This window comes from Phaethon aethereus (assembly GCF_964289735.1).
Source record: "Phaethon aethereus genome assembly, chromosome: 1".
NCBI lineage: Eukaryota > Metazoa > Chordata > Aves > Phaethontiformes > Phaethontidae > Phaethon > Phaethon aethereus.
In genome coordinates, this window is record NC_138575.1 from 206726851 (window position 1) to 206749133 (window position 22283).

A 22283-nucleotide genomic window follows, 5' to 3' on the forward strand; every position below is an offset into this window, starting at 1 on the left:
GGAATCTATCAGTGAATTAAAACTGGAAAGGACCTTCACAGTTTAATGAGAATAAGCATCATATTTAGTAGCTCAAAATACTCCATGTTGAGCATTGCAGCATTTTGAGGGGGTTCTCTCAGAGAAATCCTGTAGGCTACCTTTTTTTTTTAGAGTTCACTTTCTTTTAGTTTGGTTGAAAATGACCTCAAAGCATTGCATTACAGATTTTTTTTGCTAACTAGATTTCATAAAAGATATTTATGGGGAAAAGAAAACAAATCCAAAACCTAAGAATCCTAAGGTAACGTGTTCTACTTCATGGGCTCTTCTCCTAAGGAGAGGATAATGAGATAAAGGGAAGTGCATAATGTCCTGATTCTGCCTTGGTTTTTGAGCACAGTGTTTTATTCGATTTTACAGTGAAGCCCATAGCAAAACAACTTAAGGGCAGAGCAATTCAGAAATGCTCTCCTTAGAGATACTTTATATTTAAAATCAGGGCAGTAGACAACTTTTGGCCTGTGCTTTAAAAAAATATTTTTTTTCCAACACAAAGACTTTGGTCGCTATTGATTTCAAATATGAAGTACACTGGCAGAAGTTTAATTCACTGTTTATTAAACTATCTCACTTGTATGTTTTATGGGTAAAGCTCTCTGCTGATGTCACATACAACTTCTGTATCTCTGAATTTTAAAGAATATAGACTGTTATTCAGAAAAACACTTAAGAACCTGTTTTATCTCTAACAGAAGATGAGTATTTTTCAGAACAAGGAGAGGGTTACTCACAATCCTCATTTTCAGTATGCCTAAGATAAACGTTTGGTCTTACCAGATAAAACCATGCATATTACCTTCCTCCGTGCACCTCCTCCTGTCCCCCCCAACTCCATATATTAAAATGTCTGGCAATTCCATATTTATCCCATGCACCACCTTTCAAGTAAATTAGAAATCTGTTTATTTTTCTGAACAAAACAAACCTTGTAACCTACTAAAGAATCGAAAACTCTTTCACTGGTCAACTTTGTAACAGGTTTTGTGGTGTTTGGGTTTTTTTAAAACTTTCTGTATTTTCTTTCCCATCAAAGCTCATAGTAGTAGTGCAGATGGTGGCTAGTACTTACTTCTGTGTTCAAAGTCTAAACCTTGGCCACTATACTTCTAATGCTGTACTGTAACATTATGTTATACTTCCAGTGCTGGAAATAACAATAAGGAAAAAAAAAAAGTTGGGATACAGTAGTGTGTTAGCAATGGAACTCCTTGCACAATATCTATCATAACATACCACAGATCTCATCATCGCTATAACTTATGATAAATAATAAACTCAACTCTAATCACTTGTGTCCAGTGACCTTTTTTCTTCAGCATTCTTCTAATGGAACCTAGCCTTCTCAAGAGAGAACTCTGCAGAATTCTCTAGGTTTTCAAGTAACAAAGTCCTCCAGTTAATAAATTCATTTGCTTGATGAGTTAATGTCTGCAGGACAGGATAAAAGTGACATTATTTTTTATTTTTTATATATTGCTAGTTTTATTTATTGTCATAAAGAAGTGGAAAAAAACTGTATCCACCCCTATTTCTCACTTTCTACATTTACACTTGATTTTTGATGTAAAAGTCTTAATATATTTTCTTTTAGATCTGCATGTGGGGTTCTTCTGACCTGTCTATCCCAGAGTTAGTGGTCTAGGTTGTCTCTAGAGTCACAGCTCGACAGAGATTTAACCCAGTTACCTCATGATGGGTTGGACATCCTGAGATGCCTATCTTTTACTGAGACCAAAGAAGGAGCAAAGGCAACTAAGTCATTCTGGGCAATTAACTTTTAGACAGCTACATTTAGATGAGATGAATTCTACAATAAGGTTTCTCTTAGTTATAAGACTGTAAGTATATGAATTTGTAATTCCTACACATCCTTGAATAAGTTCTATGTAACTTTTGCTTTGTTTATCAGAGATTGGTATTGTAATTGGAAAGCAGAAGCATTAACAATTTTTATTGTTTGGACTACTTCCCTTTCACCTTACAGAGTTCTGCCAGCATTGACATTTTTTTCAATTAGTGTAAGTAGAAGAAAGGGTTTCTTAGCTTACAGATCACATCATGTTCTCTATCTTTTCATTGCTGTTGAATTTTAATTAAATGTTTAAAATGAGAAAAAATATATTCTAGGAATGAACTCACAAACTCATATATATATTTACTAAACACACTGTTGAAAATATGTTAATGTGTTTTAAAATACAAGGAAAAAAAGGTATGACTGAAACAAAGCCCTTGTATTAATCTAAACAATAGAAGCTAAAAATTATTGACAAAATTATAAGTTTTTGTTTATATAAAAGAAGTAACTGCTTGTCCTATTAAAGACAGGGACTTTTCTTTTGAAATGTGGGGGAAAGCAGGTCAGCAACATAATACTGAAAAGCCACTACACAGAAAAAAGCAAATTATGGGTCTTGAAAGTTAGGGCTTTTAATAATTTAGTACCTGTGGAATCCAGGCCATGTAGCAAGGGAGAACAGATGACACACTGGGAGAATCATGCAGATTTTCTGAAAGTCGATTTCCATCAAAACTGCAACCTTCCAGTTGTAAGCCAGTGATCTGCCATGGAAATACAAAATATTCAAACATATATAACAGACTTGAGATGTCAGTAATGATTACACTGTGCTTTCATAAATTATCATCATTTTTACTGTGACCAAGTTTTTAAATAACAGGAAACTAATTATTGTAACGTTCTGCATGAGAATAGAAAACGTGATTTAAAAGCAAGATCTGGACCATGCTTCGGCATGAACTTCCTCTGATTTGGATTCACATTCTTTGAAATGTTACAGACAAATACCTGTAAATGTCATCATTTATGAAACTACAGTTGCCTGGCATTAGATTAATGGAAATTTGATAGCAACAGCCAAGCACACAATCATTACAATGTCAAGAAGAAGAGAAGAACAATCAGTGAAATAAGCATGACTCCCTGCTTGGAAGTCTGAGCACAGCTTTCAAAGAACGGAGTGCACGACTACACAGCTTCTGCAGAGGCAAACAAAAGACATTGAAATAATATGAGAAAAAATTTATTTAACATATCTCAAGATTGCTTAGATAAACTATTTTTTTGAAAAATTAAATAAGAATCCCACAGGTAACTATGCAATGCTTTATATGTAACATGTATTAACTGCTTTCTTTTAATTAGTAAGTACTTTCAGCCTCTAAACTAAACATTCTTTTTCTTCACTGAAGTCCTGCATAAATTAAAGACAATCATATATATTCTGGATTTCTTCAAAATAAAATTATCAATATCTGATCATCATTTTATTTTCCTAGTACAAATAATAATAGTTTGCCAGTATAAATAATAATTATAGTCACTTTGGCCTGCTGAAGTGCAAACTTCAATTTTATCAATAATAAAACTTAGTAATAACTTTCATGCAGCTTTTCAAAAGGCTAAATCTTAAGCTGGAGGAGATGTCTAACAGAAGCTACAACCTGAAAATCATCTGGCTATTATATTATCATAGTAAAGCCTCAATTACAATACGTAATACTGGGGTAGGCTTTCGCCACATACAAGGTTCATAAAGCAGTGCTGGAACTAGGAAATACAAAGCTGTTGGAAACTGGATGAGTGGCGACAGAACCAAAATGGAGAAAAGTATCATTTTCTAATACATTTTCTCTTGCAAGGAATTTTGAAGGGTGTACTGTATTTTAAAAAGTGGCTAAAGTATCATGTTACAATGAAGATCGGTATCATAGAATATGTAATGGAAATAATTTACTTAGGTAATTACAGTATTCTAAAATTATTTATTTGACAAGAGAAGTTGCAATTAAACAGTAACACAATGGGGGTCACTCTCATGCTTGAAAAGCAATTCTTTCCTCCCAAGTATTGGGGTTTTTTGTTAATAGTCTACTAACTGTATACTAGATAAGATTATATTTTGCATTTTTAATATCTAATTATTATTTTTATTGTAGACAGGCATTGCAGTATTCAAAAATTTGCTTCTTTAAAGTCGTATTTCTGTTCTAACTCTGAGCTGAGGACTCTTCCTTACAATGTGCAAGATGCATATATATTCTAACATGAAAAAAAACCTATAAAAGACTGCATTTAAAAAAGCTATAGAAAAAAGCTGTGTTTCACCTTGGACAGACAGTGACCAGAGAAGTGGCAACATTCTTTGAAGCAATCTGTGCTCCATACAGACCAGGACTCACAGTAAATCCTCCAAAACTGTAGATAACCTGAATCAAAACAACTCCAAATGCAAAGCTCAGAAGAGTGTAACTCTTTCTCTAACTTCCTCTTTCTCTCTTTAACTTCCACAAATTATTATAACAAGGCCTCAGTGAAATGAATTAAATTTTTCAGACTTTCTCTTTGGAACTGCAAAAACTTTTTTTCTCCTTCAACCTCTTGTCAAAAGCTTAAGGTCTTTTCCTCATTATGAAAGTGTGACATTCCTCTCCTTTTCCTGCCAAGTTTATTGTGATCTTTCCTTTGAATCTTCCCTATGACTTTCAGGTCTGTTGCTTTTAAGGTACAGTGTTAACATTTGATAGTTTGTACCATTTCTTTTCACACTCAAAATCTCTCCACACTGAGAGGTTTTGGAAAAAGCTGGCTTCATCTAGTAAAAGAGAAGTTTGGGTGTCAATAGTCTTTAATGATAGCTTACATACATTCCAGAGCCACTTCTGTCTTGAAAGAACAAAGAATATGAAGAAAAATATCATAAAAGGCACAAAAGGAACAAAGTCTTACTAATGATTATATTGAGGTTTTCCCACAGACTCCTTCCTACTGCTCTCTGTTGTTAACATTAAGGCCTCACTTTATCATATGCACGGGTCCTAGATGACACTTTATCTCACTACACTTCTGATTGAATGCTTTTAAAGCTCTTATTTATCCCTATCACACAAATATTAAAAAGATTAATCTCATACATTCTTCTTTCTGCCCTTCCTGCATTCTGCAGGGAATTTTGTTATGGAGTTAAGTTTGAAAAATATGTGAGTTTGGTGAGTTTATTGAGGGAAGACTGGTCTGATGAAGAGGTTTTAAAATTTATTGTTAGGGTGTTCAAAGGTCGGCCATCCTGAACATCTCTAAAAGAAGTTTCTATAGAAGTGTGTCACCTATTGAAGAATCTCTTTCTATTGCACACACAATACTTTTGATATCGCCAATTCCTTTGACGTTATAGTTATATAAAGTAACATCATGTGATCTTCTGGAAAACTTCAACCAATCATAGAAACTCCTTTGCAGGTGAAGACCAAAATTTTGACTTTGATTCCATATTAAAAGACACTGGAAAAAATAAAACACTGGAATAATGTACTTTCAGACACTGTTTGGCTGTGTACTCCCACAGCCATGTTCTCATTTCTATGATAAACTGTAGACGAATGACAACTACTATGAAGGACATGGATTTCACAGTATCTATAATTAGCATGCATACTGTTTTTGCGGCTCAGCCCAGAGTAGTGTCTGGAGTTGACCATAATTTTTAGATTTTTAATTCTTACAAAGTATTTAGCATTTTGCAACTATTGGTACTAGCTTAGTTTCAGAAAGGTTATTGTTACTGTCCTGGTTTCAGCCAGGATAGAGTTTATTTTCTTCACAGAAGCTAGTGTGAGGCTCTGTTTTAGATTTGAATAAGAAAATATTGATAACGTGCTGATGTTTTGATTTGTTGCTAAGTAGTCAAGGACAGTCCAGCTTCTCGTGCTGGCCTGCCAGCAAGAAGGCTGGGGGTGCACGGGAATAATACATGGGAATAATAACAATGGGAGGGGACACAGCCAGAACAGCTGACCCAGACTGGCCAAAGAGATATTCCCTACCATATAACATCATGCCCAGTACATAAACTGGAGCTAGCTGGGGGACGGAATCGCTGCTCAGGGATGGGCTGTTGATCACCAGGTGGTGAGCAATTGCTGTATTGGGCATCACTTGTTCTTGTACATTCCTTTGTCGGTATTATTATTGTTGTTATCGCTGTTGCCTTCTCTCTTGCTGTCCTATTAAACTGGTTTTATCTCAACCCACGAGTTTTTTTTCCAATTCTCTCCCCTGTCCCACTGCGGGAGGGGGAGTGAGCGAGCGGCTGCGTGGTGCTTAGTTGCCGGCTGGGTTAAACCACAACAGTTACACTTTACAGATTATGTTTCCTTAAAATACATTTGTAGAAAGTATGCTGATACCATGGTCCAAAGAATCTCTGTTTCCAAAATTTCAAATTCTCTGCAATTAGTTTTTCATTACTATTTAATGCCATAATTTTCCATAAAGTAATACAAGATACAGTAGACTTCAGGAAGTCATATTTTCACTTTGTTACCTCTACAGGCCTCCATCTTTAATTTCTTGATAATTCAGGATGGAGGTATACTGTAAAAAAAGACTTCTCAGGATGCCTTCTAATAGGATTTCTGTCAACTTGCTAAGAGCATAGTTTTTATACTAATGCTTATATTATGTATTTGAATATTATAATCTTGCAATAAATTTTTGTTTTTCACTATTTGTGTTAAGTTCTACCCAAGCTCATAGCACTTACTACCTAAAAAGTTTCTTCCTTTCTTTCTTTCGTTCTTTTCTACAGTAACAGAAAATGGAATGCCAAAAGGAATGACTACCTGCTTTTGTAAAACAGCACAATCAGTGCACAAAGCAAAGAGAAGAGATGTATTTGCATATCAATATGTGATTATATTGCAATAGCCATACATTTTCAGTACCTTTTGTTAAAGCAATCGGAAATTATATTAAAGAAGGTGTCATTTTATACAGATTGATTCTAAAGCAAATATTCATCACATCCTACTAGGAGAGATCTGCTCCACATCATACATTTAAACTATCATCACCTGAATTAACACTGATAATATAACATCAGATTTGATAATCCACTCAGATTCAGGTGTATTCTTGGCCTGATTGAGTGTTCCTCTGCCTACTTTGTACTTACACTGACAGTTCTAGCACATCAGACTTCTGACTTACAGATGATGGCAGGGTATAATTTTTGGCACACAAATGTTATTCCAAAAGTCTACAATTGCTGAAGCACGATGCCATTTTTTAAAAGTCCAGGAAGACTGAAAAAGCATTTTCATCACGCTGATCATAATGAAATTTCCACCTTCTTTCCTTATCAGAACAAATTCTAAGCCACCAAAACTTAAAATTAAAGGCAAGAAAAAAAATCTCAAAGAACATGTCTTCAAAAGTCACTAACTGACAGTGTGACTAAGAAAGTTATATAACGTATGTGTGAATCTTAGGTTTAAATTCAATGTTCATCTGCATTCCTAGTTGTTCCACTCCTTCAACAAAGATATTCTATTAGAATAACTAAATGTCCCTTGATTCAGGGACTTGAGCACAACTCTCCCATATCCCAAAACAGTCTCCCAACCATGTGGGTACAGAATCAAGTCTCTTGGTGGAAATAGTCACACAAAGTGAAATAGCACCATTAGCATAAATTGAGACTGATAAACCTCAGAATAGCCTATACCATGATCTGGTTCTTGTAGGGGATGTGAGAGATCTGATTTTAAACCTGCAGTCTGAATCATGTGAAGAAGGAACATGCAGTATCAACAAATCAAATCTTCTGACAAAAATAAAACACATTTACCAGTTCTACCAATATTTTATCACAAACTTACTGATAGTTTGAAGATCTGTCTTCCATAAGAAGAGAGTGGCTTAGCAAAGAAAAATTAATTCATGTTCATGCAACTTCGATAATAAAATCTGAATACCTGAAAGTTGCCAAGGGGGAGGAAAACAGCAGGATTGGGTATATCTAAGTTTATCTTATAGACAAAGAGCTGTATGATCAGGCAGGTTCTAAACTCAAACCCAATAAATCATAATGAAAGGAAAATTTCCAAAGGGAACAAAAAAAAGGGTATTTGTGCAGACACAAATGTATCTCTATGCATATATACTATTAACTAAATACATTCATAGATGCATACAGAATAGGATGCCAAGAAACATATTTATTTCAGTTATCTTATTCTGCACACAACTGAACTGGAAACAGATCTCCTTTTGCTTATGAACTGAATTTTTAAATGGGAAAAATTTCTTAGTAACCTTATCTGCACACAGAAGGATATCCAGTGAGGAAGTAGCAGTTAAGTATAAGGGTGAGATACACAATGTCAAACTTCTAGTGGCCTGGTTCACTGAGCATCATATGTACTTAACTGGATTATGTGTAGCCTGAGCTAACAAAAGTAAACATGTTATTTTTTGCTATCATCTTCCAAGTTGTTTTTACAACATCCTGTTGTGATTACACTTTGTTTTCTTCTATTTCACACCTATGTAAGATTTTCCATTCATGTATTACACTTACAAAAAGGAGATCTTTTTATCAGCACTGTCAAGTAGATAACTGGTGTTCTTCATAACAGCATTGTATAAGCTTAACATACCTTTTGCATAAAGTCTGGAAAACCTTTAAATAAGTCTTTCCTGAACCCTATGTCTGCATGATACATGTTTATTTAAACTTCCAAAATGGGATAGATTTAAAAAAACCCAAACCTTTTTACCTTCAGGCAATTGACCAAAACTACTATGGTAGGACCATAGCAATTGTAGGTTTTCTCCTGTCAGTGGAGAAAGACAGCTATCTCCTGAAAGTTAACTCATTTAAGATCTGTATTGGTGTATGCCTTTCTTCATGGACAAAAAGAGGCTGGTAAACTCCAATTTCCAATTTAGGTATCTAAAGTCAGATGGGGTAAAACAGGGTCCCAGCTACCTCATCACAGCAAGTTTAAGGACTTACCTATTCTGCTGATTGAATTTTTTCTGAGTCCCCACTCAAAATAGCTCCCCATTCTACGTGGTTAGCCTGAATTCTTGAAACTGCAGATACAATGTGAACTTTACCAGTATTAAAATTCATATTGCTCATGTGAACCAAGCTTAACGTGTAATCCAGAGAATCCTTATCAAACAAGACACATTTTAGGGGATGATTTTTCTGAAATGAAAAATCATGCCCTAGTTACAGTCCATGTGGTATTTAGCTTTACTAATGTGAAAGTTTCTCCTCAGATTTCCATGAACACAAGGAAGGACTCATGAAAAGGAATCTAAACATGCAGCATGGCAAAGGGTTCCAAAGCCTTTCTGTACTTCAAAGATTCAAAGGAGCAGTGAAGATACTGATGAATACTTACTAATACAGATTCACTGAATATTGCTCTTACTGAGAACAGGATAATGTTCATATCAAGTGAGTAAACTAACAGGTTTATTACCTTTTGTTGAAAATAACCACTCACCTAAATGCTTCTACTATTCCTGTGGCAGAGAATATGCACTTGAAGAAAATTCACAGAATCATAGAACAGTTTGGTTTGGAATGGACCGTTAAAGGCCATCTAGTCCAACCCTCTGCAGTGAGCACGGACATCTTCAACTAGATCAGGTTGCTCAGAGCCCCCTTCAACCCGACCTGGAATGGTTCCAGGGATGAAGCATCTACCACCTCTCTGGGAAACCTGTGCCAGGGTTTTACCACCCTCACTTCTTCCTTAGATCCAGTCTAAATCTACCATCTTTTAATTTCAAACCATCACCCCTTGTCCTGTTGCAACAAGCCCTGCTAAAAAGTCTGTCCCCATCATTCTTATAGGCCCCCTTTAAGTACTGGAAGGCTGCAATAAGGTCTCCCCGGAGCCTTCTCTTCTCCAGGCTGAATAACCCCAATTCTCTCAGCCTTTCTTCACAGAAGAAGTGTTCCAGCCCTCTCCTGGAAGGAGATAGTCAAAAATCCTCTTTTTATTTTTGATTCCTCTTGGAACATGACTCATTCTTGTAAAGCAATAGAGAACATATGTTAACCTTTTTGCCTACATTTATCAGTGACTGCGAACAGTGTATTGTAACTAATATTACCAAAAATCTACCCATAAATTTGCACATAACCAAGAATTATAAGCTTCAATACACCTAACTGGAGTGTTGTTATAAAACTCTTTCCTCTAATTACCATTTAATTCTTTTGTCTCCAAGCAGCTATTTCAGTCTAGCAACTGTGAAATATTGTAGTATTTTTTAGCATATGAAAATACTTACATAATATTATTCATGCATAGAGTTCAGGTATTTGACATTGACTTCTGATATTTTTCAAAGATGGTAGGATGGTTTTGAATGAGTCCAGGCTTCCAGAATCTGCATCTGATAGTTAGCCTACTAGAATGAGTGGTCTGAGATGTGAAACTCAGTTTTGGCTCACTGCTATGGACTTAGAAATTTTGGCTGAATTTGGAACGTCAGAACATGTGATTTGCAGGCTCCGAGGTTTATCATATCCCAGGTTTATCCCAGGGAACCAAACTGCCCTACAAGTCCCTTGGTTTATTTATCTCCAGGTTCTAGACTCCCATTTGCTTCTCACTGAATGAAGTAGGCAACCAATGCTTTTATTTAAATACCAAGATTGAATAATTTTCTAAATTATATTCTCTAGTTCCAACAGGAATTCATTCAACAAAGTTCAAAAGACCGTATTATATAAAGGTCAGATTGGATTATTACAATTACCTATTCTGGCCTTACAATCTATTAATATTTTAGGAATATGAATTCTTACGTTCTGTATTAACAATTTTAGATAGTGTCAGCAGCCAAACCAGAACCCTACTATCTCCCACAGCCTTGTGTCTGCCTGCATTATCACACTACAGAAAGTGTCCTGCCACTTACTTTCCCTCTCCTAGTCGAGCCATCTCTCTGCTTTAGCTGCACATCGTTACCTCGTTGTGTGGTGGTAAGTGCCCTGCATTATTCACCCGTCTTTCTGTAAGAATGCCGTTTTAAGTGCCGTGGTCTGTGCTGAACACAGCACATCGAGCTGTGCATTATTATCATGGGACCAACGCATCTGTTGGAATACGTAGCATAGAAAACTTATTTTGTGAACTCCCTACAGGAGCAGAGAGGTCTGGATTCAGCCAAAGTGGCAGTGCCACCTGAAATGTTAAGTTGCTAAACTAAACCATTTGAGGATTCATCTCTACTTTGCTGTCTAAGCAATCAGTAGTGACTTTACGGCTGCTGGCTGTAGCCCTAAGTGTCCATGAAAAAACTTTTGGGTCTTTAAGATATCAAAGGCAGTCATATTATAGTTTACTTTGGTGTGTTTACTTTGGTTTGTTTACTTCATTAAAAGTCTCTTTTCAATGATTTGGCAAATTCTAACACAGGGCCTTCGACCTACAGATTTACATGTGTATTTCCTCATGCTACGTGCCACAATCGTTCTGGACAACAGTAAGATATTAACTAATGGAGCTGCAGATTCCATTTTTACCTAAGAAGTTGTTGAAGAGAATGGAGCTAGAATAATTTTAAATTTTAACTAAGGACTGTGACTAGGGGGTGGGGGTAAAAAGATAACTGCTTTCCTTCTCCCATTTCTGTGGAATTTTTGCACTACCATTTTTGTAGCTGTCCATTATATATACCATTACTAATATACCATTAATCCGCCTTTTTATCTCAGGTACACCAATGTATTTATAGCTCAGTTTTCCAGAAAGTTTATGGACAGATGACTTGCACTATGATAATAAAACATCCTCATAAAATGCTAGTAAAACATCCTAGTAAAATACCTTAACTTCGATTTTGCCTTCCTGTATTCGCCCTTTCCACGATGCTGTAAATTTAAGGCTGTCCACTGAACAGCTCATTACTCTGCAAGGGAAACATATATACAGTAAATCTTAGAGACATGTAACACCACAAATGAAATAAAAAAACCAATGTATTTGCAATGTGTACCGTATCATACTAAGTCTTACTTTGAAGAAAAACACATTTTTAATTTCATCTAAAATAAAAAACAATCAGCATTTAAACAAGTAACTCACAGCAATTCTACTTCACTGCAAATAATAAAAGTGAGGTGGCTAATGACAGGATTTTCTATAATTTGTTGAATATGCGTCCTGAAAATGAAATAATCATTTCACGCATAGGGAACAATGGCATATTAGCACACATAAATAAATAGATTATTTTTCCCTCACCTTGCAGTCTCCTGGCGTAAGGCATTGAGAAATGTGTCCGGATGAAATAGGTCTGAAAGGTCAAGAGTGTCTGACAGTAGTTTCTCTTTCTCTGCTTTTTCTAACCAATTCTAAAAGCCGGGGGGGGTGGGGGGCGGGAGGGGACGAAAACAAAGAATCCTGAAGTTATTGATTGATTTTTCAACATTTTGCGTTAATGTTTGTCAATTAGTATGATTAATGAAAAATGTTTGTGTAAATATACAGTAATCTTAAAGATTAACATTCATTTCAATTATTTCAAACTGGTAAACATAAAATTAACACCATTTAGAAGTATAAAGAAAACCAGCAGTTTATGTGACTCAACCATTCTAAACAAATTTCTGTTCCAATCTTTGTACAGTGCAGCTCACTTTGTGCAATGAAACTTTTAGCAAGTTTCTAGCATTCTGTTGAGACCCTGTTTCACCTTTACTAACAGAATAGTTTATGTTTTCCATCTAAATGGTTGTTATTACTGTCTTTGCTTTACTAAGTTCAAGCACATAAGTGCATTCCTTTCAAGTATGCTTTAAGATCATTCTTTTGTGTAAACTTCATATTAAATTCCAGAAACGATTTTCAATCTGCAGTAAGAGTTTTTATAAGTACTTATCAAGAATTTTTTTTAAAATATATTAGTATTAGGTTGATGCTGCCATTTTTAGTGTATTAGTTTGAGACAGGAATTCACAGGATTTCTGATAAGATAAAAACTGGCCTCTCTTATATTTGATAATAAATGTGAAGTGGAGGGAATCCCATCGAAGTGGAGGGAATAACTGGCCTCAATTATCCTTACAGAACATGTGCCCCAACCTACTTCTTTCACCCACTCTTACATGCAGCTATGAAGCCTGTTACCAGGAGCAGCAAGCTTTGAATTTCCCATCAACGCAATGCATTATGTACCAACATGAGAACAGACACACACATTGCACCTTGCAATCTTGATAAACCATGTGTCTTACATAACGAAATCTGAGTTTGAGCCTCAAAACAAATCTGAGTTTGAGTCTCAAAACACTAACAATCTCAGACTAAAGAATCTGCTATTTTCAGACAAGTTATTTAGGTACCTGAGTGGTTATGCAACAGTCCATGCTCAAAAGGCTACGGTTTGAAAATTTTATACTGTACGTCTCTGGTACAATTTCTTTACATGGTATAGTCACAGTCCTGACTATGGTAATGTAGTATAAATGTTAAGTTACTATATAACCTACTCTATAAGTAGTCATAACCCATATACTTCTGCACAGAAAGATTAACGTTTAATATTAAGCCAGAAAATAATCAGAGAGTAAGATTCCACATGCTATCACTAAACAAAGACAAACCACGCTCCTTTCTAAATACCAACAACTAGAAGATTATGAAATTGCACTAGTCACTGAATAAAAAATCTTGGAAACTACACTTTCAGTACACAACGCACCTGCCAGGCATCACTATCTTGTTTAAAAAGTACTTTATTGTATTCTTTGAACTCCTGACAGACGAATAATTCCACAGAAGCATCTTGGAAGTAACAAAATTACCCAAAGTACAAGTAAATATGATACAGTGAATTTTAGTTTAGTGAGTGTTTCAGACACATCTCCGTAACACTTCCACCATGTTCAAACATTTAATCGGTGATCTTTTTATCTGTCACATCACTGACTATGAGCCCTCAACCCAAATGATTATGAATCAGCTACAAGATTTTTGCTTTCCATTTTCATTAGCTAAATGTACACAGTTAATGACTCTTGTCTGTATGATTCTTTTAATGACTTTATATAGCAATCTCTTTTATCATATAGCAGTAACTCCGCATTCTGGTTAGGACAAATTTTGTAAATTGTTTTGTGTAATAAAAGTAGACTCAATAATTTCAACTTGTATTTAATATAATCACTCTATTGGTGTCATCAAATAAACTTCTAATGTAACTGCTAAAGAGAAACCCTGTCAGGAACATAGTTGCTTATAGTCCAGCCAATTAAAAGACCAGTATGGGTGATATTAATTCTGAACTCATATAATTAATTAGCACTAGGAAATACACAACAACAAAAACTTTCATTAGATCACAAAAGGGAAATTTAATTTAAAAAATTACAGGCAATGTAATTGCTTGTACCGCTCTACATAAAGCTGAAGACATAGCTCATTCAAAGCTGTTTAATAAATAATTTAAGATTTAAATGCAATAAAAATTATAATAAAATGTATTTTACAAGTCAGGTGTAAAAAATATCCTTATGCTTATTCTCCTTTTCATCTTGTATGACCACAAGGCAGCATGTTAGTGAAGTGCTCTAGTCTCAAAACACAACAATACTGTATTAGAAGTGGATCATTTATCACTAGTATATCCACTGCCACTGCCATAACGCTTGGAAGAGCTCAGGTCTTGAAGGGAAGGACACATCTTAACTTAAGCTGTAGAAAGACTGAGGTGATGTTTCTTGAAAATGAGAAATCCTGTAAGAGATTAGCTATAATATCTTCATTTCCCTCTCCATCCCAGCTCCAATAAAAACACACATTGACTTCATTTGTCAAAGTGATGCAAAGTTGTTTGACTTCTGATTGACCTTGGATGGCCATGTAGCATTTCAGTCTGAAGGGCCTTCTTCCATCACCAACACAATAGAAAACTTTGCCTTTCCTGCCAGGTAGGCCAAAATTATCCATGCATTTGTCTCTTGCCATCTAGATTACAGTGAGAAGAATACCATCAGCTCCAAGACGGTGTAAAATCTACATTTTACACCGTGGCTCAGGCCAATACCCATGCTCTCCCAACTGCTCCCTCATTCCTACCTCCCATAACATGGTCTTTAACAGGTTTGCTGCAATTAAGGATTTGTTTTACTTCTTCAAAACATAGAAGTCAAGATATAAACTCACTAAAAGCAGTTTTCAGTGTATGAATTAATGATATATTTTCTGTTAGATATAACACCTGGGAAAAGGCATATGAAAGCTGAAATGGTATATAACTTATTTTTAAAAATAAATTTACATTATGTCAATAATTTCTATTATACCAATAATGTGGTCTACAAGTCCAAATATCCTAACTCTGAAAAGATTTATATTACAAAATAAAATAATAAAATCTATTGTACACTTTTCTTTGCAACTCTTTATTTCAATATTCCATTATTTCCATATTTCCTGAATCTTTCTTATTACAATGAAACTAGAAATTTAAGTTTCAACTGTCCATGATAGATTAATTTAGCAGATGATGATTATAAATGTAATATCAAAAGTTATCAGCAATACACAAAATGCTTGCAAAGCGATTCCTAGCAGGATATTTCAAAACTTCAATTAATGTGAGGTTCTGCTTGGTACAATAAAAGGATTTAAAAAATTTTTTTTACCCCAAAAAAATCTCTAAATGCCATCTCAGGTGGTTCAAATAATATTTTTTCATGTATCTTAACATCCAAAAAGGACCTATTCCATTTTCAGTGAGAAGCCTTCCTTATCTTCTATAATCCCAAAGCAAACTGAGCACCTCATATTGAACAGTGGAAGGAATAAAGAGGCTGACAGATTTCCACATTATCATTTATACAACTTTAGGATCACAGAACTCCTCTACAATGAATCAAGTACTTTTCCTTCACCTATTTTAATTCATTCCAAATGTATTCTCTTCTACTGCATTTTTCTGTTGGTGTGGTCCCAGAAGAGAACTTTTATTAAAAGAGAAAATCATATAAATCACTCCAGAAGTGATTTCATTTCTGTGCCTAGATGGAAAATTGTATTCAGTGTTATATGAATATGCATAGCCAGAAACCACAGAGTACAGTTCTGTTTTTCCACTAGTTTTAGAGGGATTCAAAGTTACTAGGGAAAAAAAAATGCAGGACTTTGGATAAGTCTGAGAGCAAAGGATGGCGAGTAGCACTGTTAGAGGAGTAAATATTCAGTTAACTGGAGCTGATATTAAGCAAAGGTCAATCAAGCAGTTATGCTAGAGTCCTATTTTCCTCACAGTGCAGCAGCTGTTCCATAGGTGTGCTCCTAAGTGTTGGCAGTCAGTGGTAAATACCAGCAGGAGTAAGTGTGTTACACTCCAAAGAAATGAAACAGAGGTATTTTTTCTGGCATTGAGCACAGAGAGGATAAGTGTAGCTTCTCAGGAGCAACTGGCATACAACAGTTTGCTCCCTTGTGGTAATTTTTTTTTAATGTGAAATCCTTAAGGATTTCTTGAGATTCTTGATTACTGAGATAGTTATTGTTTATTAAATGAACATGTGAATACTGCAGTATTTCAGGTATATGATAAGGTGTTGTCACATACTATCTTTCAAAGGGTAAACCACACAGGAATTTAATTTGAAGTCTTATTTTTGTTTTAAAATCCTTTCCTTTTTCCTCTCATTTTCCTTTCCTTCACGCAGACCAAAACTGCTGGTTACTGCTTTAAGTAAAATACTATTCTTTATTTTAGTTTGGCATGCCTCAGAAACCCCCTCTTTGTTCACGAAGTCTGATAGTAACACAACAGCACAGTTTTACAGCATAAAAATTCTGACCCCATTAGCATCAACATGCTAGCTAACCATGTGCCAGAAGCAGATGTGCAGTAAGGCATAGCTGAAAAAAGCATTAGCAAATGTGATCTCATTCTGGTTACTGAATGAATTTATTTTTATCAAAACAGGAACTTAACTTTACATGAATTGCTGTATCCTATGTTTAATAAAGATACCAGAATGATGATGCTGCATAAGAACTGTAACATCATACTGACAAGTTCATGAGAGATGTATGCCAAATATACCTACTTTTCATATATTGCCTATATGATCAATAAACACAGAATCCAGTTAGACAATACTCTCACGCTTCATGCCTTCTAGTCTTTTCTTTCTCCACAACTAAATACATCAGTTACTAGGTGCTAGATTGCTTTTGGAGTTACATAGAGTATAACTGGGTAAGGAAGTGTAAGGGCTAGAACTATTCCTTGGCAGAACCAGAAACTACAAAACGTGCAGAGCAAAGGGGACAAACATTCAAAGAAACTTCAGTGTCCTCTCCTTCTGAAAGAGATTATGGTCCTACTTCCCACCTTCACTCATAAGAAGTTGCAGTGGCACATAATATTCATTTGCAGATAACAGACAAGACTGTCTTCCATAATCCTTGGACAAAGTCGGGACTACATCAGACATAATTCCTTTGCAGAGGTCTGGAGCAGGGATGCTGAAATCCATATTGTGATGGAGCTGGTGTGACTAAATTCAATATATTAGGCACTAGTCATGATGAGTGCACCATGGTAATTTGTTTTATAGTACCAGCTTGAAAGCTCCGTTACAATAAGGAGAGCCAACAGAGAACTGTTTACTTTTCTATGGTTCATTTTCACTGGTCAACATCTCGTGAGATACAGATTTTCCATTAACTATCTCTCTCTCATTCCTTATTCCTCTTCTGAAACAATGATCCCTTCGACTGCAGCCGTCAGTCTCTCTCTCTTTTTATCAGTCATTTATTTTCTGTTAACACCCTCTCTTGAGGCTGTCAAAATTCAGAGAAATCTTAGCCATGCCTGTGTCACAGAACTCTCCTCTACTAGCAACTATTAAAGCTTAAGCTAACTCTCAGACATGTATGTGTTGTGGTTTAACCCCTGCTGGCAACCAAGCCCCACGCAGCCACTCGCTCACTCCCCTGGTGGGATGGGGAGAAAATCAGAAGAGTAAAAGTGAGAAAACTTGTGAGTTGAGATAAAGACAGTTTAACAGGTAAAGCAAAAGCCGCACACACAAACAAAGCTAAACAAGGAATTCATTCATCACTTCCCATGGGTAGGCAGGTGTTCAGCCATCTCCAGAGAAGCAGGGCTCCATCATGTGTAACGGTTACTCGGGAAGATGAACACCATCACTCTGAACATCCCTCCCTTCCTCCTTCTTCCCCCAGCTTTATCTGCTGATCATGATGTCATATGGTATGGAATATCTCTTTGGTCAGTTGGGGTCAGCTGTCCTGGCTGAGTCCCCTCCTAGCTTCTCATGCACCCCCAGCCTACTCACTGGTGGGGTGGTGTGAGAAGCAGAAAAGGCTGGACTCTCGGTAAGCACTGCTCAGCAACAACTAAAACATCTCTATATTGAAAACAGTTTTATCCCAAATCCAAAATATAGCCCCATACTAGCTACCATGAAGAAAACCAACTCTACCCCAGTCAAAAGCAGCACAGTATGTAATGTTTATCAACCACATTAAAGCAGTCTAATCAGAAATTGTTTAACTCTGTGGGATACATATCCCAAGATATACCACAATGAAAAGACAGAGAAGGAAATCTATTTTTCTACAAGGAAGGAGATCACAGAATGGAAACAGTGTCTAATGCAACCCCAGTCTAAACAAAGGAACTATGCGACAGCATGGCCATGTCTGTAACATGGCATCCTGGGACACACCATGTTGGCTCATGCTAAAGCTATTTACACTCTGTTGAACAGAACACTGCAACATGGGATTACTACTCAGACTATCAAAAGGTTTGTTCACCAAAGCATACCTTTGTGTAGACACAGAAATAAATTTTGTTGTTTTTTTTTTTTAATTGGTGTAATGGATTGTTATGGATAAGCTCTTATGGATTGTTGTTTGCTCCTACATAGTAAAGCCAAGGCATTTAGAGTGAAGGTACCTCAAGTACAGTATATGAGCTATATGAAGCCCATAAAGTCTTTCTTTAAACCAGAAAGTGGAATTTTTTTACTGTTGCTAACCACAACAGAACAGCTCATCATCAAGGCTATAGGTCTCTTTCAGATGTCCTGTCACACTTGAGGGCTAAGAGAATGCTGAAGAGCATTAGCATGGCGTGAAGCTTCATTCAAACCTGTTCTCAGGAAGTAACCTGGAGAAACAGACATTATGGAGTAATTTAGGGAAAAAATATTGCACATTTTGCTAAATAACACATTTTTTTTCATTTTTAAATGCATTCTTCTTTTCTTTTTTTTTTTTAGGTACAATGGTTTTAGTTTTAAAAGTATACGTGTCCTGGTTTCAGCCAGGGTAGAGTTAATTTGCTTCATAGAAGCTAGTGTGAGGCTGTGTTTTGGATTTGGGATGAGAAAATGTTGATGAAGTGCTGATGTTTTGAGTTGTTGCTTAAGTACTCAAGGACAGTCCAGCTTCTTGTGCTGGCCTGCTAGCAAGAAGGCTGGAGGTGCACGGGAAGCTGGGAGGGGACACAGCTGGGACAGCTGACCCAAAGAGATATTCCATACCATATAGTGTCATGCTCAATATATATAGCTGGGACGAAGAAGAAGGAGGCGGTGGAGGGACGTTCGGAGTGATGGCATCTGTCTTCCCAAGAAACCATTACGCGTGATGGAGCCCTGTTGCCCTGGAGATGGCTGAACCCCTGCCTGCCCATGGGGAGTGGTAAATGGATGCCTTGCTTTGCTTTGCTTGTGTGCGCGGCTTTTGCTTTACTTATTAAACTGTCTTTATCTCAAACCGTGAGTTTCCTCACTTTTACCCTTCTGATTCTCTCCCCCGTCCCACCGTGGGGGAGTGAGCGAGCAGCTGCGTGGGACTTAGTTGCCGGCTGGGGCTAAACCACGACAATACATTACATAAATAATTTATTCATAAATTAAACATTTGGCAGCAATAATTTGTATGTCATTTTGATACCTACTGCATGAAATTTTAAAGTATCCTACAGTATCATGGAATCATAGAATACATAGAGTTGGAAGACCTCTGGAGATCTTATAGTCTGACACCCCACCCTCAAAGAAGGGCCAGCCTAGAGCAGGTTGCTCAGGGGCTTGATCAATGATATTTTAAGTATCGCAAATGGTAGATATTCCACAATCTTCTCTGGGCCACCTGTTCCAGTGTCTGACCACCCTCAACATGATTTTTTCCTTCCAAATTCCTAATCAGAGTTTCCCTTCTGCAACTTGTGTCTGTTTTCTCTTGATTATCTTAGTAAGTGCCACTATGTATGTCTAAGCAATTTGAAACATTTGAAATTTTTAGGACGTATAACTAGATATAACATTACTGAATATTTAACATTTCACAGAGAAGTACTACACTGAAGTGGTACAAATCAGTGCATATTCATTAGAGCAGATGTGACCCAAAAGGTACAGTGGTGAAGTTTTAAATCACAAAATTACAGAATTTAGGTTGAAAGGGACCTCCGAGAGTCATCTGATCCAATTGCAGCTCAAAGTAGGGACAAGTTCAATGTCAGTTTAGGTTGCTCAGGGCATTGTCTACTCTAGTTCTGTACATCTCCAAAAGTGGAGATTCCACAAACCTCTCTGGGCAACCTGGGCAATGGTTTTTTTGAACAGCCCAAAACTGAACAAGTGCTTCAGATATGGCCTCAAAAGTGCAGAATAGGAAGAAAAAACTCCCTTTGACCTTTAATAAGCTTATTATAAATTTTGCATTTCTATGGTATTGTGAGGTCATGGGTAACATATTTTTAAGAAATTTTCAGGTAACAAGCCACACAATTTTTTATTATTCTACTAATATATTATTGTATTTTTTACGTGATGGATTCTTCTGCTGATATATTCAAATCATCAATTTTTACTTTCTCAATCTGATGAGAATAAAATACATGAATACACATAACTGAATAAATCTTTATTCTAGCTTCATAATCATAGAACCATAGAATGGTTTGGGTTGGAAGGGACCTTTAAAGGTCATCTAGTCCAATCTCCCTCCAATGAGCAGAGACATCTTCAATGAGGGCAGGTTGCTCAGACCCCCACCCAACCTGACCCAAATAATCTACATATCTGAATACCGAACAATATTTTGCTGAGTTCTAAATTATTTACTGCATTTTACTCAATAGTAGGTAATTTCAGCTGATTAAATTTATCATACAGGATCGTGAAATATTAGAAATAACACTGAAAATATAATTATAGAGAACCTGTAAGAATATACATTGTACGTGTAAGGAAATATATATATTTATATATAAATTTTAATATATATGTGTGTGTATATATATACACACCACCGTACAACAGTACAAATCTGATGGGAATTTTGAAGCTCAGGCTCAGGTGTAGAGAAGAGATTCCTCATTGGATCATAACTCTGTTAGTTCAGAGTGACTTTAAGGAATTAACAATATAAAAAAATCACTGCCTGCAAATGTGCTCTTACATATTCTCCTCCAGGTAAGGGCACATATTCTAATTAAGTTGCTATTTATAGTACTCAGTTGAATACATTGGAAAACGTACTATAGAGCAGAAGGGTATTTACCCTTCCTACCTTTAAGCTCACATTGTTTCAGTTATGAACCTTGCTCAACATTTAGAGACAAAGACCACACCAAGAATAAAACCCCAAACCCCAAAGCAGAATGTCTCTCTGGGTTTACTCCAGTTTTAAAATACAGTCATGACAACAGAGTTGCTGAGTGCACCTGCATCCGGCACTGGTTGCTTGGTTTGACTGCGAATTCCCACGAGTAAAACTAGCGCACACACAACAGACAAACAAGAATTTAGTCAAGAATCACTCTCATTAAGCTTTTCCTTCACAAACTAAATTTATGATGACAGCTCTGAAACTTTAACAGCCCTGAAATTTTAAATCTTTTTTTATATTTGTACAGGAGTACAATATGAAACAATGTTACAATCTCAAATTCAGCTATATGGAATATCCTTCAAGAGAAAAAGATAGGTCAGCATGCAGCTCCATTTTTGCCTTCCCCAAAAGAAATGCCAAAAAGATTGCTAATTACGCATGATGCTTGCTTGTGCAATGGAAATGTGTTTTTATTATAAAATGGGCTTACTTTTTAATATATACCTGCAAATGCTATTTGAGGAATAGTTATATCAGGTTACTATTGATCTTGACCAATTAAAATCTCAAAACAAGAGATGAAATATTTTGTAAACTATTTCACCAAGCCAGTTCCCACCAAAACATCTACAGTTCAAAATAGAACTATGATCACATCTAGTTACTTTTTGGTTACAAAGCCGTCTTATTACTCTAAGAATTTTACTTCTATGTATGCATGTATGACTATGAAAACACAATTATAAATTAAATAATAAAGGATTTTTAATACATTGCTTATTAGT

The 22283-nt window shown here is 36.0% G+C and overlaps 1 protein-coding gene across 1 annotated transcript in view; it reads right to left on the reverse strand.

Annotated features, from left to right (window-relative positions):
* The window catches only part of DYNC2H1 (dynein cytoplasmic 2 heavy chain 1), a gene marked incomplete at both ends in the record, with an annotated part of 192488 nt that overhangs the window by 2393 nt on the left and 167812 nt on the right, over positions 1 to 22283 (reverse strand). The window contains 3 exons of the mRNA XM_082012188.1: positions 2488 to 2604; positions 11704 to 11785; positions 12121 to 12230. Of these exons, the coding sequence (XP_081868314.1) occupies positions 2488 to 2604; positions 11704 to 11785; positions 12121 to 12230 (309 nt within the window). The remainder of the gene's footprint in view (positions 1 to 2487; positions 2605 to 11703; positions 11786 to 12120; positions 12231 to 22283) is intronic.